General features: G+C 42.9%; 1 protein-coding gene across 5 annotated transcripts in view; it reads right to left on the bottom strand.

Annotated features, from left to right (window-relative positions):
- The window catches only part of STARD9 (StAR related lipid transfer domain containing 9), a 121,484-nt gene extending 104,354 nt beyond the window's left edge, over positions 1–17,130 (bottom strand). For 3 of the 5 annotated variants that reach the window (XM_027553651.1, XM_027553652.1, XM_027553654.1), the window contains exons 1-3: positions 16,967–17,129; positions 11,852–11,921; positions 9,989–10,105 (exon numbers count right to left, since the gene is read on the bottom strand). In XM_027553651.1, coding sequence (XP_027409452.1) covers positions 9,989–10,105; positions 11,852–11,921; positions 16,967–17,013 — 234 coding nt within the window. In that variant the 5' untranslated portion in view covers positions 17,014–17,129. Of the gene's footprint in view, positions 1–1,358; positions 1,685–9,988; positions 10,106–11,851; positions 11,922–16,966 lie in introns of those variants that run through there. The other 2 variants (XM_027553655.1, XM_027553653.1) reach the window with 2 other exon arrangements.
- Positions 17,131–17,917: the final 787 nt, after the last annotated feature.

Genomic DNA, 17,917 nt, shown 5'->3' with positions numbered 1-17,917 from the left:
TGAACACGTGTCCACTGTGGTGAACACACAGACCTTTTGTTCAAAGGGCTGTTCTTCATTTTACATCCTCTTGTTCGGGTGATTTTGCAAATCAGTTTTTCCAAAGATCCTCAAAGTGATCATCTCTCATCATGCCTCTCATCTTCAAGCAATCAACTGACAATCCTTTTAAATCCAGGACAAATTCAAGTGTAAAGGAAGTGGAGTATAGGGCAACTTCTCAGCACTGCAGGAACAGCAAGGACATGTCTCAGGATCTGTATCTGTATTTATGCTTAGGCTGCCCCAAGTTTCCAGCTGACTATCAAGCTTTGGGCATGCCACTCCTATACACAACCTCTCTCTCCAGGCTAAATCTCAAGGACTCCAGATAGTACCAGAAATTCCTTGTTACCCTTGGCTCACAGGGGAGAAAAAAAAAATCCAAACAAGCTTTTGCCTCTTATAAGATTTCTCTCATTTCTGCTGTTCATTTTTGTACAGACATCCAGCACCAACAGCAAGCATTAAGTGTCAAGGATCTCAGTTCTTCAAATTTTTTTCTAAGTCTAAAAGCTACCCTTTAAAGACTGACAATCAAGTTTCTAGAGAGGGGAAAAAATGAGTTTAGATGAAGCCAAAAGAATGACCTTATTCCTTTAAAATCCAGCCCATGGACACGCTTATGGAGCCAAGCAGCTGTGCTGTTGGCAGAGGGAATGTGCTGAAATGAAACACTCATGGTAATCTCCCTTCCCCCACTCAGGCCTGCAGAGCCCCATCCAATTATTGCACAAAAAGGCTTTTTCTTATAAAATTCTCTCCCTTCTACTTCTGTCTCCATCTTGGTTGGCAAGAACTAGCACTAGCGATGGAATGCACACAGCTCTGCAAATATTCATGAGAAAATCCTTTGACGCCCACACGCTCCCCAGCTGCCCTAGCACATATATGCATTAGGGAAAGGGATGCACAGAGAAATTCATAGATGTCTGTGGCTCTCTAGCTTAGGCAAACTGCAAGGCCTTCTCAAAATAGGCCACAAGATTCAGGAAGGCAGAGTCCTGCTTGTTTCTCATCCACTGAACCATAAATGAAATTATCAATCCGCTAACCACTGATTGATCATTTAAGACGTGCAGCACTGGAAATACAGAAACAAAGAGAACTATGTATAAATAGTGCAGCATTTGAGAGCTTGGAGTTCGGAATCACACAGTCAAAGGTTTGAATTCTGGCTCCATTACTTGATTGTGTGACCTTCAAGCAAGCTACTCAACCTATCCGAGCCTGTTCCTATACCCAAATTAGAAATGATTATCTACTATAAAAAATGATATAATCCTAACCCCTCTGTAAACTCTCAAATTCCTTCTCACCTTAGTTTCTTCTTCATGTTTTCCCATTCTCCTGCTCCTCCAGGGTCCCTCTTCAGTTTCAGTAACTCTTCCACCTTCTTTCCTCTTCTCCAAAGCCTTCATTCACATTCCAAGTACAGCAGAAACAACAAAAGTGAGGGTCATACTCCTCTCTGCCTCACCCTACTTGCTTTCTGAGGCAGGAGGTCATAGGTCAATTATCATCTTATAATGGGTTGCAGTCCCCAGACAGAAATGCTATTTCTGTGGAAGCAGTAAGTAGCCCCCAGCCTGGTCACAATGTTGTTGTCGTTGTTCAGTCGCTAAGTCGTGTCTGACTCTTTGCAACCCCATGAACTGCAGCACACAAGGCTTCCCTGTCCTTCACTATCTCTCTGAGTTTGCTCAAACTATGTCCATTGAGTCAGTGATGCCATCCAACCATCTCATCCTCTGTTGTCCCCTTCTCTTCTTGCCCTCAATATTTCCCAGCATGAGAGTCTTTTCCAATGAGTCAGCTCTTCCCATCAGGTGGCCACAACACTGGAGCTTCAGCTTCAGCATCAGCCCTTCCAATTAAAGGGTTGATTTCCTTTAGAATTGACTGTTTTGATCTCTTTGCTGTCCAAGGGACTTTCAAGAGTCTTCTCCAGCACCACCGTTTGAAAGCATCCATTCCTTGGTGCTCAGCCTTCTTTATGGCCCAACTCTCACATCCATACATGATCACTGGAAAAACCATAGCTTTGACTATACAGACCTTTGTGGCAAAGTGATGTCTCTGCTTTTTAATATGCTGTCAAGGTTTGTCATAGCTATTCTTCCAAGGAGCAAGTGTCTTAATTTTGTGGCTGCAGTTACCGTCTGCATTGATTTTGGAGCCCAAGAAAATGAAATCTGTCATTGTTTCCACATTTTCCCCATCTATTTGCCATGAAGTGATAGGACTGGATGCCATGATCTTAGTTTTTTGAATGCTGAATTTTAAGCCAGCTTTTTCACTCTCCTCTTTCACCTTCATCAACAGGCTCTTTAGTTCCTCTCTGCTTTCTGCCTTTAACATGGTATCATCTGCATATGTGAAGTTGTTAATATTTGTCCCAGGAATCTTGATTCCAGCCTGTGATTCATTCAGCCTGGCATTTCTCATGATATACTCTGCATATAAGTTAAATAAGCAGGGTGACAATTTACAGCTTTGAGGTACTCCTTTCCCAATTATGAACCAGTCCGTTGTTCCACATCCAGTTCTAACTGTTGCTTCTTGTTCTGCATACAGGTTTCTCAGGAGGCAAGTAATGTGGTCTGGTATTCCCATTTCATCAAGAATATTCCATAGTTTGTGGAACTGCTCAAATTGAAGAAAGTAGGGAAAATCACTAGGCCATTCAGGTATGACCTAAATTAAATCCTTTATGATTATACAGTGGAGGTGACAAATAGATTCAAGGGACTAGATCTGGTAGACAGAGTGCCCAAAAAACTATGAATGGAGGTTCATAACATTGTACAGGAGGTGGTGACCAAAACCATTCCCAAGAAAAAGAAATGTAAGAAGGCAAAGTGGTTGTCTGAGGAGGCCTTACAAATAGCTGAGAAAAGAAGTGAAAGGCAAAGGAGAAAGGGAAAGATATACTCAAGAGAATAGCAAGGAGCGATAAGAAAGCCTTCTTAAGTGAACAATGCAAAGAAATAGAGGAAAACAACAGAATGGGAAAGACTAGAGATCTCTTAAGAAAATTGGACATACCAAAGGAACATTTCATGCAAGGATAGGCACAATAAAGGACAAAACTGGCAAGGACCTAACAGAAGCAGAAGAAATTAAGAAAAGGTGGCAAGAATACACAGAAGAACTGTACAAAAAAGCATATGTCACATTAGAGAACCTATAATAGTAGGCGTTCAATGCCGCCAAATACTACTAGATGGCTACAATGCTATGTCCTCATCTTGATGGAGTACAGAGCCAGGGAGAGGCCCAGTCTCAAGAACAAGATCTTTCCTTGGGATTCTGTTAAGCAGCACACTTCCTGCCCTGCAGGAAACTCTGTGTTGCAGTTCACGACCCTGTCGCTAGAATAAGCAACAGACATTTCCATACAACATCAAGCATAATTCTGGACTAGCCAAAAAGAAAAAAACACCCTATAATTGCTATTTTTGTCTCTCTATGCCTTTATCCTTCAAATATGTGTCATGACGGTCTCTAGTATTTCTTCTAACACCAAAATTCTGGAATTCTGAAGTCAAAACTATTTAGCTGGATTCAAAAACTCTGCAGAAGGTACTCTTCATGTCCTAATTACAAACAGTGTTTTGTAATTTAATCCAAAATTTCTCTATTTTTCCTTTTCTTTTTTTTTTGGCTGTGCTGCACAGCTTGTGGAAACTCAGTTGCCTGACCAGGGATTCAACCTGTGCCCTCAGCAATGAAAGCGCAGAGTACAAACCACTGGATGGCCAGGGAATTCTCTTCTATTTTCTCCTAATGGCAATGAAGACCAGCTTGTTCTAACGCTGCATAAACTTAAAATCATCATGCTCCATACTTGCAAAGCACTATTGTCACCTGTCTTTCCTGTCTCCGGAGCAATGTTCTTCATTAAATAATCACACACATGGCGTGCACTACACTGACAGTAGCTTTCCTCTTGGTTCCTGAAGCCGGCCCTTTAATCATTTTGGGATGTGTGGGGTTTTCCTCTGAAGCCTTTCCAGGTGCCTAACATCCTTAAACTGGAGTCCAGGACTGGAGAGTATGTTCACCAAAGAACCTGTAACACCAACATACATGCATGCATGCACGTCACACACACACACACACACACTGCCTCCATCCTGGCCCCTGCCAGGGCTCTTTGAGGGTAAGCAAGGATGGTCTTTGTGTGTTGTGTGATGTTCAGCGTATTGTGGACATGTAAACAACAACAAACACAATCACAGTGCTACTAGAATTTCAGTTTTGAATTTGGTAGTTGTGGGGAGGAAATCCCTGCTCACTCACACAACTTTTCATGTAGAAAAGCTACAGGCATTTTAGGCATTGTGTTTTAGCCAAATAACAAAAGCACTTTAAAATAAAGATTCCCAGGAGTATAGAAGCAATTACGTCCCACAAGGACTGGGTGGTTTTTTGTTCCTGATTGGCTTTCTGTTGACTCAGTCTGCACTTGTTTTGACAGCCACTCACAGTCCTTGGTGGGTAAAGCTGAGCTAATGCTCTTCATGGAAATTTTTACAAACACGTAATCACCCAAACACAATATGCTTGAGCAGAGGACTCCCGCTCCAACAGATGTTCCTGACCGGGAGGAAGGGAGGGAAGTTAATTTTCCAAGTGGAGCATGCTGGTCCCAGAAGTGAGCACAACAGATTCAAAGAAAAGATTTTCAAAACTAGTTCAGCTCTTAGAAAGAAGCATGAGCCTTGCTTCTCTTGTACTGTGATAGTGATAATCACAGCCCAAGCCACAACACTCATGACCTCATTTACTCAACTTCTAGTTGCCAAGCCCTAGACTGAATACTTCACATCATTCTTTCTTTCCTCCTCACAGTAACTCCAGCTAAAAAAACTAAGAGAGGTTAAGTTATCTGTCTGAAGAAAGCCAGCTAATAAGTGGCTGTGCCTGAATTCAAATCCAGTTCTAACTTCAAGAGTGCTCAGTCACTTGTAGTGTCTAACTCTTTGTGACCCTGTGGACTGTAGCCCACCAGGTTACTCTGTCCATGGAATTCTCCAGGCAAGAATACTGGAGTGGATTTCCATGTCCTTCTCCAATACATTGAATGGGGGTACCCAAATCTGAAGTCTGTAAATGAATTCATCTCTTAAGTAAGGTTATGGCAAAATCAACAAGAAGTGAATTGCCCTGATGGATAACACATTGATTGCACAATCTCTTGGGAAATATGGCATCATCTGTATGGAGGATATGATTCATGACGTCTATGTTAGAAAATGTTTCAAAGAAGCAAGCAGCTTCCTGTGACCCTTTAAATTGTCTTCTCCATGAGGAGGAATGAAGAAAAAGACCACCCATTTTGTAGAAGGTGGAGATGCTGGCAACTGGGAAGACTAGATCAACAGGCTTATTAGAAGGATGAACTAAGATATCTACCATAATTATTTTTGCAATCTAGTCAGTTAATAAACAACGATTGCTTTCAAATTGGAAAAAAAAAAATGGAATGCTGATGTCCATTACCCCACGATTCTGATGTCAAATCAGATAGTATAATCCCCTGCCAATCCCCATTCACCATAACCTTTTCTCTCTCTTTCCCATCATCCCTTCTCCTCAATTTTCCTTCTCTTCCTTTTACTATATACCTCTTTTTATATTTTTATAAAAGAATATGAACTTTGCATTCACATGATCCTGCGTTCAAATCCAAGACTCATTTTCTTGTTGTGTGACTTTGGGCAGATCATATAATCTCTTTAAGCCTAAATTTCCCCAACTACTGAAAGAGGATAAAATCTTCTCCATTTCAAGTTGAAACGGTGGAAACAGATAACACGTAGAAAGAGAGAACCAGGTCACTAGTAGACTAAACGAGAATTGTTTAATGTTGAGAGTCGGTGAGGCTTGGTGGACACGACACACAATTTAGAGCCGGGCTGTCTTGGGTTTGAATCCTTGCTTCACTACTTATTCACTGGCTAAGTGACTCAGGTAAGCCTTGTAACCTTTCATGCCTCAGTTTCCTTATCTATAAAACGGAGTAAAACATATGTTTGATAGATTTTGGGGAGAGAGTCAAATGAAATGATAAACATTTAGGATCTATAGATAATTAACGAGGAAGCTGCCTCTCAGAAGAACTTACAGTTGACTTGCTCTCTACAGACTCATTTGTTGACACCTGATCTATGTGTTTAAGTGTGTCACCATTAAGGACTGGGAAGTGCTAAAGCACTAAGGAATTTTAATCTTGAACTAATTTTTTGAGGCTGTAACATATGCATAAAGAGAGGAGGTAGAATGACACAACGCAATGCAAAGGCCACCAGAGCAAGCAAGGTTCTAGTCCTGCTTGGGCATTAACTGCCTATATAAGCCTATGTTAGTTATACTTTGTATCTGGAACATAAGAGGGTTGGCCTAGAAGATGGGCCTTGTCTGAAAACATTTTTGATTGTCATATTTAGGACTACTACCAGCATCTAGAGACTAGAGGCCAGCGACACTGCTAAAGATCCTACAGTGCCCAGAACAGATTCCTCACAACAAAGAATTACACAGCCAGAATATTAATAGTGCTGAGGTTGGGAAAACCTGGCCTGGATGACTGCTAGGTTCCCTTCAAGCTCTAACATTCTAAAAGACCATGAGGAGGAGACAGCACCAACACCAAATAGGTGGATTCTCATCAACTTCTATCATGCAATGGTTTATGATGTCGCTCAAAAGCCCCCTAAGACCAGTGGGGAATATTTCAACGCAGATATCTGGATATTTTGAAATCAGTGCTGTATTTCTGAGGGTGATGACAGTCCTTCCTTCATAAAAGGAGGTACAGTCCTCCAGGGACTTGGTCCCTCACTCTTTACAGTTAGAATCAATGTTTTCAAAGCCATAAGATTCCTTTGGGGCAAGAAAATTATTTACATGAGTCTGAATCAAGGTCAGATTACAAACCACAGCAGAGGTGAATCTCAAGTACTCAATACATCATGCTAAGTGAAGTAAGGCAGACTCAAGAGGCTACCTACTGTTATATTACACTTTTACAGCATTATGAAGCAGATAAAACTGTAGGGACGAAAACATTGCCAGGGGCTAGGTGGTTAAGGAGAACAGTCTGACTATAAAGAGGCATGGAAGATTTGGGGGATGATGCACAATATAATCAGAAAGACAGTAAAAAGCACTGCTGTATTTTGGGAGAGGAAGAACCAGATGACATATAAACTCTTTCCTATGTCAAGTCCTATTTTATAACAATCTGCCTCTCCTAACCCTGGTGACCTCAGAGCCATACTGATTAGGGTTAAAAGTCTGGACTCCAATTTCTGTCAGTGAGGAATCCCTCCAAACAAATCAGGTGGATCTGAGTGTTGACAACATTCTGGAAACTCTGGCCCTTCTCCAGCCTGTGACAGAGATTCCTTTCCTTCCCCCTCATATACTACCCAATGAATGCCTCAGACTTTTAGTAAACAAACCAGAATAAATTTCAGGAGGCACTGGTTTTATCTCTCTGCACAGGCTTCCTGTCCAAATCCCATTTGATCTATCCACTGAATTTCAAATCAGGCAACAGAAGAGGAATCACATTTATGAATTCCCCTCCTCTATGGGCTTCTGGGTTTCCACTAGATAATTTTTACACACTTAAGCTACATAAATACAAAATATGAGCCTCAAAACAAAATTATACCTGTACAGTGTATACTAAATGGTGATTTTTGTTTTGTTTACATATACTTCCCAGATTATCTATCAAATGTTACACAAAATAGTTAATGTTTCTTATATGCAGAACAGTCCTAGGTATGCCATGGCCAAGAAGAATGGAAGGAGCCATTGGAATGCTCACACTTTCTCCTAGAGGCCACTGTCTTCAATGCCACAGATACAGTCACAACTGTGAACTGCTTTAGGAGTACCTTCCTCTTACTTAAGAGTCAGTTCCTTTCCTGGCCCTTCTTGGAGGATCTCAGTGGAACAATATGAACACCAGTAAACCAGTTACCTCATACATGCTTGAGTATTGGGATAAAAGTCCGGGGCCATAAGACAAGCCTGGATCTGCAAGAGCCCTCATCCTTCAAAGGACAGAGAAGGCTTTGTCGGGGCCAGGTAATACCCACACTGCACCTGCTAAGCAACTTCACTTTCACTTTTCACTTTTATGCATTGGAGAAGGAAATGGCAACGCACTCCAGTGTTCTTGACGGAGAATCCCAGGGACGGGGGAGCCTGGTGGGCTGCCGTCTATGGGGTCGCACAGAGTAGGACACGACTGAAGCGACTTAGCAGCAGCAGCACCTGCTAAGCATTTATGGCAAATAAGTTGTGACTACAAAAGTGAGGTGCTCATATTATAACAGAAGGGACCAACAAAAATAACAAATCCCACAGTGGTCTAGGATCTTGTTTCCACGTGGTCCCCTCAAAAGGGAAGGATGGGGAATTATACTTCCATGATTTAGAACTATCCAATCATCTTCAGAAGTCTCCACTAGCAGAAAAATCAGTACTAGTAGACCTTGCAGATGTTACAGGTCTGGCTCCAGACCAACACAATAAAGTGAATAATTGCAACAAAGGCAGTCACGTGGATTTTTTGGTTTCCTAGTGCATACCAATGGAGAAGGCAATGACACCCCACTCCTGTACTCTTGCCTGGAAAATCCTATGGACAGAGGAGCCTGGTAGGCTGCAGTCCATGGGGTCGCAATGAGTCAGACACGACTGAGCGATTTCAATTTCACTTTTCATTTTCATGCATTGGAGAAGGAAATGGCATTCCACTCCAGTGTTCTTGCCTGGAGAACCCCAGGGACAGGGGAGCCTGGTGGGCTGCCATCTATGGGGTCACAGAGAGTCAGACACGACTGAAGCAACTTAGCAGTGCATACCAAAGACAATTTATACATATTGCTGTCTACTAAGTGCAATAGCAGTATGTTTATAAACAATGAACAAATCTTAATTAGAAAATTCTTTAAGATTAAAAAATACTAACCATTATCTGAGCCTTCAGTGAGTCATAGTGGTGACATGACCAGAGATAACCATAAAAATGGAATAATAATTTAAAAATTTTAAATATTATGAGAACTACCAAAATGTCACACAGAGACACAAAGTGAACAAATGCTATGAAAAATGGCACAGACAGACTTACTCGATACAGAGTTGCCACAAATAGTCAATTTGTAAATAATACAGTATCTATTAGGTGCAATAAAACCAAATGTCATAAAATGAGGTATGCCTATTCTGTCCTCTAAATCACTCAAACTTGATAAAATGGTATCTTTAGCATAATTTGGGAACGTTTCATAAAGGATTGAAATACTAAGCAGAAAAGACACTATGGCTTTTTATTCAAAGGCATATAGACTGATAGGCAATGGTTGTCTAGGGCTCTTCCCCGAATATATCCATTTTCAATACTTTTTCCTAAGGACATATTCCTCTAGTATTCTCTTTCTCATTTAAGAAAGAACATATGAAAAGCCAAAGATATTATTTTTCTAATTTTAGAAAGGACCCTGGCAACTGCTAGGATAAGAGCTACTGTCTGTGGTCACAGAAGTGAATCAGGCAAGGCTTGCTGGCCATCACAGGGACCAAATGCATGACCTCTGACAGTGCTCCAACCAGGACAATGCTGCTGCTTCACAGCAACAGAAGTCCTATGTAGACCTCCTTGACCAGACCTGCTGCCTTGGAAATTTGTGGGAAAGCTAAGCAGCAGGAAGGATGACCAATAGCGTTAGCCAGTAAAGGCTTGGCTCATCCTCTCAGTCCTCAGCAGATCTGCTGCAGACAACACTTCCCAGACCAAAACATCATTAGTTTCTGACCAACCTACATAAGTAAGAAATAGCCAGGGCCCAGATTCCACGTTAATTTCCCAATAATTATCCAGTTATAAAGACCTTGGGAAAGTGAAGGAAAATGACATTACCACATCCTGAGAGGCATACTGGGGATCCTCTGGGTTGACTGACCAGTAGCAGTAATCAAAGCCAAATGCCACAACCTTCTCCCGGGAGTCGCCAAAGCCATTAGGTCGACCATCCACCTAAAATTAAACACAGAATCTAGTATCTTCTCTACTGTAATATCAGAATCAAATCAGAGGCACTTGATTCCTCTGCTTGTAGATAGAGATACCTGGACTGATCATGAGAACCTTTATGATATCTACCTGAAAGGGGGGGAAAAAGTAACCTTTGTCTTCATCTTGTTAGGTACAATGAAGCAACAGAGAATTAAATGTCTATCATATTATCACATATCTATATATAAACCAGACCTGTGAGGCGTAAGACCGCTTGGGATAAAAAACCTCTCCTTCCCTGGGCCTCCTCTTCTTACTATCATTTCTTCTCTGAGTATTGCTATAGAATATACCAGTCGTGTATGAGTAATTCAGTCCCTGGGCCTGACAGGCTCTGTCAACCTAGAGCTTTCACAGAAGTCCCTGGGGTATCCACCTCCAGAAGGCATGTTGGACAGAAGAGCTGGGCCCAATCCAACTGCTCGGGGTAGAAGAGAGCAGCTTGGAAATTCTACCGACCTCCAGGTACTGGGGAGAGTGGCATTATTCACAGAAATGCCTATCTTACTACTTAATATTTAGATTCTGGACAGGGAGAAACAATCCCTCGAACTGGGTACTAAAACCCACAGTAGAATGAGGCTGACAGAATGACGAAGAGATTCTGAGTGGATAACTGGACTCAGAAAAGAGGATAGCTGGCCAGCGAGGTGAGCAGGGGGCAGATTAGAGTGTGATCTTGGCCAAGATTTATTCTTAAGAACCAAAAATATAAGCTCTCAGAACAAAGCAGCTGAAGTGATTAGGCAACAGAGATATAAATAAGAGACAGGAGAGAATGACAGGTCTTTTGTCCCTGGGGAGCTCCTGTTGAAAGTCTGGCAGGTTTCTCTCTCAGCAGTGAGCTACTGACAAAAGGAAATGGATCACATCACGGGAGGAACACAAGAGTGGATGTGGCTGGAGGGATTGGGGTCCAGAAAACCTTCCTCCTGCAAGTCAGCTTCCTCAGCTCTCAGGAACGTCAAATACCACCTGCAAGCTGACCACAGCCGCATTCACATGGCTGGCTTCCCTGTCCTCCACTACTCAAGGCTCAGAAAGAAAGAATCCCTTCCACTTCCCCTGGCCTGGGAAAAGAAAAGAATGGGATGGAGGAAATAAGCCAGAGGAAGTAGTAAGGGTAGGGAAGGAAGTTGCCAGTGTCTGTCTAGTTGTGACTCAAAGATCAGTCAGATCTATGGAGAGTATTTACAGCAAGACTTGGGCTAGTGCCCAACTCTCTTCTGGGATCTAAAGTCTTTACTTGGCCTCACTGTGGCTAAAAATGAGTTCTGTATTAGCAGATGCATACTAAAACCCCTGCTAATGCTTCTCAATGAAATGATATTCAATAAGAAGATTGAGCCAACGTCTAATAGAAGGTCAGGTAAGTTAAACATACGAACAAATTGTCCCCCAACATGATTTAAGCTGGCCATGTGTTTACTTTCAAAATATCTACTACTAACCAGTTTCCAAAATAGCTGTACCCCATTTGGTAGAACTTGGGTTCCAGTAACTACATCCCCGGAACTTCTTCCCTGTTGTATTTTTATATTTGCTTTGTGGTTGGTCAAAGCTCTTCTAACAATTCCCCTTATATGCCCTTTCCTCTTCCACTCCCCCTCTCTAAATGCATTCACATACACACCTTCACCCCAGAAGTCACTATAATTAATACTAGTTCTTCAGGGGAAAGAAAAAGGAAAACAATTTTAGGCTTACCTTTAAATTCCTGATTTTTGCCACTTTGCCATTAACTTCCACAATAATTTTTCCCCCTTCTTTGATCTCCCTAGAAGCAAGACACAAATTTTTTAAATTAATCAGGAAAAGAGCAGCTGAGACCAGCACTATTAGGACAAAATGTTTCCCTACTGCCATCTCCACAACTGGGGTGTCTGAAGCAGTCCCCGAGCTGGCATGCTTCTCTGGATTGTTAGAATTTGGCTTGGGAACAGTGAAGAGTCAATGTTATTGGGTACCCTCTATGTGCTAAGCATTGTATTAAGTACAGCATACGCTATACTTCATCCTATGCTATCCTCTTAACACACCGTCCTGACATAGCTTCCTGACAGATCTTTTTTTTTTAATAAATGAAAGACTAAGGGTGAGAAAAATTATGTAATTTGTCCAAGGTCACACAGCTAGCAGTGGCAGAGCCTGAATTTAAATCCAGATCTGTCTAAGCACAAAGCCATATGCCTCAGAAATCAGGCTTGGGAAACCCTGAGAATATCCTCGGCACAGCATGGCATCATTTCTCGTTTCCTCCGATATTTTCAGCATAAATAAATATAATGATATATTTTATTTCATTATAAAATAATGAAAAAAGTTTCAGAGTCCTTTCTGTTGAGACCTGAGAACATATTTCCTAAATCCTTTCCTTATATTATCTTCTTAAGTCAGAATAACAGCCAAGATCCTTAAGGATCTTCCTAAATTGTAGTTATGTAGTAACACTTCTAACAACTAACCAAATTAACTTAAATTCACTTTAAGGGGCTTAATCCAAGTGATTCATAAAACTGAAGCCCAAAATGAATGGAATACACTCCATTCTAGATATGAAATCTTTTTTCACAACATAAAGAGCTTTAGCTAAAGTGCTTAAGGCCAGGGACTTCCTGGTTGTCCAGAGGTTAGGAATCTGCCTTCCAATGCAGAGGCATGTGGGTTCCATCCCTGGTCTGGGAAGATTCCACGTGCTGTGGGGAAACTACTGAGCCCACGTGCCTCACTTAAGACCTGACACAGCCAAATAAGTAAATAAATATTTTAAAATAAAGTGCTCAAGGCCAGAATATTAACAGATGGGAGTTAACTCACTGGCACTTTCTGCTACAGTGAAAACTATCAATTAAATTATTCCTGGCCTGGGACCTGAAAGTTGAGAAAATATGTCCAATGTCATTTTTATCTTCCCTCAGCGTTCCCAGGATGTGGCCTTGAGGACTTGGGGGGAGGGGATGGCAAGGGATACACAGTGAGACAGGGGTCTTTAGATTTAAGATTATTTTTGTACACTAGTCAGTGCATTTGGAATAAAGTACTGGAAAAAAATTTCCTTCTCCCAGGTGATGGCATTCCTGGTACTTAATTTCCTCAAGGCTCTGATGCTCTTTCTTTCATATTTCATACTAGACAGAACTTAAGGCAGTACGGATATACTCTGTCCCCCAGGATTATAAAACTGCATCCCCTGCCCCTAGCTCTCCTAAAGAAAATCTTTCAGTTTTGGTGTTAATTTTTTTTTTCCCTTCTGCATTTAAAAGTAGGTTTGATTCTCCCTTTACCCACTATAAAATACACAGGCTATAATAAAATTGAGCAACAAAGAAAGTAAGAGGAAAAACTTTTGCAAATCTATTTAATCTAACTTTTTTAAGTGAGCCCTTTCTTAAGGATTCACCTAGGACTCTGGCATAAAGCAGCCAAAATAAAAAAAGGTCTTGAACTTGACCTCTTGACAAAAGGATATGACACTATAGTTGGTGAGATGCCACCCCTTCCCTGCCTGGCCCACAGCCATTGGTAACCTAGTGGTTCCAAAATATTCTAAAACAAAATGAAGACAAATTAAAGTTGAGCAGAAGAGAAAGAAAGAACATCAACCTCAACAGGGCAGCTGACTGCACAGAGTTCAAAGAAGTCTGCTGTGGCTACCACCACTTGCCTCTGGGGCCTGAATTCTACCAATAGGCATTCATTCCTTAGGATTAAAGGTTTTGCAAAGGAATAAATCCTCAGTTACACACTGACTCCTAGGACAGTTTCTCAAAGTGTGGTCCACAGGCTTCACTCATTAGAATTACAGGAGGTGGTGGAGCTGCTGCTGCTGCTGCTAAGTCACTTCAGTCGTGTCCGACTCTGTGCGACCCCATAGATGGCAGCCCACCAGGCTCCCCCGTCCCTGGGATTCGGAGCTAGTTAATTTGAATTCCTCTTAACAAGTTGTATTATAACAAGCTCCCCAGGTGAACTGTATGTATCCTATAATTTGAGGATCACTGTCTTAGAAAATGGCCAAGCCATTTCCACTTGTTATCTACTCATTTATACAATTTTAAAAAACAGCTAAGAACAAGGAGGAATAAAAATAGCTGTTAAAAATTATATAGCTAGCACTTTATCAGACACTTAAAAGCAGCCAGGCTCTGTTCTAAGTATTTTTAATGTATCCTTTCATTTAATCTTCACAAAAAACCATTGAAGTAGTTATACTATTTCACAGATTTAAAAAGAAGAGCACATAAAGGGAATATAGTTTATGATAATTACCTTTTTGAAAGGGCAGTGGAAAGTGTTCTGGAGCCTACAGTATTGGCCAATATGTTCTGTCAATGATGATTTGGGACAAACAAGCGGCAGCATCTTACAATGAGACACAGATTTTCTGATTATGAAAACAACTGTGTGGTAAAAGGGAGTGCACTAAAACCGTTTTCCATATTATCATTTTATTGATGGTCTCTACTAGTCCTACTGAGCAAACAGGCATTTGAGAAAGAAGTGCAATTTTTCTGTAACCTCAGGAAGGAGCAGCTTGGTTTGGTGAATGGAATCTTGGCTCTACCTACTTTTAGATCTTTAACAAGACCAATTTCTCATCTGGAAAAATAAAAAATGGAAGCTTGAGCTCTAAGATTTATATCCAAGTACCACATAAGATCCAATGACTTTGTTAACTGAATCTGTGCTGATTACTTTTTTGAAGGCTGGGACAAATCACATAATCAGTAAATAGCCTATGTTGAGATGAGCCTCAGCGAAGGTGGTGGAAGTTAACAAACCCTGGAATACAGTGTGGTGAGAAGAGGGGAATAGTTTGGACTTCTTAGCTGGGGTCACGCTGGGTTTATTCATCCCGGCTCCTGAATCTTCAGCAGGCTATAATCCTCTCATACCTGGGTAACTGCTGTCTTGCCCTTCTACCCCTTGCTGCTCAAGGCTCTTAACCTGAGCTAAAAGTTAATAAGCTTTTCAGACTTCCCTGGTGGTCAGTGGTTGAGAACCTGCCTGCCAATGCAGGCGATGCAGGTTCGATTCCTGGTTCAGGAAGATTCAACAGGCCACAGAGGAACTAAGCCTGTGCACCACAACTACTGAGCCTACGCTCTAGAGCCCATGCTCCAAAACATAATAAACCACCTCAACGAGAAACCCGCTGGCCGCAACTAGAGAAACCCCACACACAATAGTGAAGACCCAGGACAGCCAAAATAATAATAAATAAAATTTATTAAAGACTTAATAAGCTTTTGTGCCCTTCTTTTCCCTTCACTTTTGTTTGACATGTTATTCTCTACTGTGACTGCCAAACTCTTGCCAACTCTTCATTGTAGCATGTGGGATCTAGTTCCGGACCAGGGATCGAAATCAAACCCCTTGTGTTAGATTTGCAAGGTCTTAGCCACTGGACCACCAGTGAAGTTTCCATTGTACTACTTCTGTCTTTTCCTACTTTTTTGTCCCTTTCCCTTATCACACTGCTCTCATTATTCTGTCAACTGTATGACTTTTCAAGCCAGTCACCTCCAGTCAGTACAAACACAGACCCTGCTGTGCTGTGTGCTGTGCTTAGTCGCTCAGTGAACTCTGTCCAACTCTTCGTGACCCCATGGACCGTAGCCCACCAGGCTCCTCTGTCCATGGGATTCTCAAGGCAAGAATACTGGAGTGGGTTGCCATGCCCTCCTCAAGGGAATCTTCCCAACCCAAGGATCCAACCCCGGTCTCCCACACTGCAGGCAAATTCTTTACCAAATGAGCCACCAGGGAAGCCCTGCTCCTGCTAGAACCGAATTTTGTTCTGAGAGACAATGTCTTTTTCTGACTGCTTTGTCCAATTTTCAAGCCATCTTGTGTCCTGGAAATTTTTAAACCTCTCAAATAGTTCCAATACGTGCCTTCAGGTCCCAAACCACATTCTGCCAGGTTTATCTCCTACCACTCATCTCCCTCCACACAGCCTCTCCTCAAAAGCCTGAAACTTTTGTTTCCTAAGAGCCTAAGTCTCTCGCTCTGTATTTTCACAGAATGCTCTCTACACCTTCTCCTCTACCTGTCAGCAAAAGCGTTTGGGTTCAAACACCAAGCCTTCTGTGAAGCCTTCCCTGACTTTCCAAACATGTGAGTGGAAAAATCAGTATGAAGGGAAAGAAATTATGGACCCTGGATGCCTCAACAGCTGAGGAGTGTAGGATCAGATTCCTGCATGAAAAACAAACAAACAAACAAACAAACGGGAACTGGCTACGCTGAGGGAAGGGCTTAGAATGACTTCCCCCTACTTCACACTTCTGAAGTCGCCCACAGAACGAAACCACGATCTCTGAGCCTCAATTTCTCTCTTATGCCTTACAACCTGCTTTCCTCCACTTCTTCACAGAGAAACCCATGTGCACGCAGAAACTCACCATTCTCCCTCAGTCCTTACAGGTACTCCAGAGCCACCAAGAAGAGACAGTAGACCGCCGACCCTTCCCACTTAGAGATACTTCCCAGCCCTTCTCAGCGTATCCAAAGAGAAAGGCTCAACCTGGGCATCAAAACTTGAGCCGCGCGCGGTCCCTCAAAACTCCTGCCGGGACACAGGGACTCCGGGGACACGGACAGGACAGCCCACCCCGAGGCTTTCCACTAAGTGCTCCCCGCCAGGGCACTAATCGAAAACCCAACCCAAGCCAGGCCTTTACGGTTTCCGGACGCTGGCCCCTTGGGCCACTTTGTGTCTGATTTCTCCGCGCCAGACTCACTGAAGGGAGAGGCGGGGACCCCGCCTTCCCTTCAGCTCACTTGACGCCTCAGGCGCCCCCTCCCGCCCAGACTCACCTCTTACTGAGGGGCCGGACCCTCACCGCCACCCGCACGTTGGCCATCCGTCGGCCAAGGCTCAAACCCCGCAGGTCTGCCCCGCTGCAGCATCCCCGGACCCAGCCCCAAGTCAAGCCAGGACCCAGCCCCGGGCCGGGTGCGGCCCCGCTTGCCCCACGCGCCTCACAAGACGACCCCGCCCATATGCGGGCCGACGCCTAGCCGGGGTGGTGCCTGCCGAGCCTCGGCCAATCCTGAGCTGGGTGGGCGGGAGGACGCCCGGGCCGCCCCGCCTCGCTCCGCCCACGCGCCTCACGGGACTGCCTCTCTCACAAGTGGGCCGGAAGCCCAGCCAGGCCTGAGGAGCCTGGACCAATCCTGAGCCTCGCGGTCGGGGTGGTGTAGATCCTGGCTGGGTAAGGCTGGCTCCCGCTTCAGAGAAACTAGCTTTTGTTTTTCCAGTGTCCGAAGCACTACAAAGTCTAGTAAATTCGTTAACACTAGACAGTTTACAGTCTCCGTTTAGTACGTTTAGTAATGTACTAAATCCTTTATTCTCTGCATTTGCCTGATCTGTCAATCCTGTGGTTAAATTTTAGGGGCAGAAATGAAGTGGGAAACACCGGTGTTTTTGCTGTTCCCTTCAAGGGGCATTGTCTTTCCTTTAAGAGGCACTGGATTAGGGGTTTAGAGTTCTCACTGGCGAGCTTCTCTTAGATTGTGCTGGAAGCTCAGCGCCACCCTGACAGAGTTTCTGATCTTGTAGGGAATAGTATCGGACAGAAATGGTTTATTAATTCATCCAAGAAGTAACTACTTAGTACCTGCTCAGAGTCAAGTGCTGTTCTAAGGCCCTGGGGATACAGTCCTAACATTGGTGGAAATTAGAATCCACAGGGAAGGGAAGAAGAGAGTAAATACGTGAATATATAATATGTCGAATGGTGCTAAATGAAACTTTTTGGAAAA

This window comes from Bos indicus x Bos taurus, chromosome 10 (assembly GCF_003369695.1).
Source record: "Bos indicus x Bos taurus breed Angus x Brahman F1 hybrid chromosome 10, Bos_hybrid_MaternalHap_v2.0, whole genome shotgun sequence".
NCBI classification, from domain to species: domain Eukaryota; kingdom Metazoa; phylum Chordata; class Mammalia; order Artiodactyla; family Bovidae; genus Bos; species Bos indicus x Bos taurus.
The sequence above is the reverse complement of the archived record's forward strand: the minus strand, read 5'-3'. Positions and strand labels throughout refer to the sequence as shown.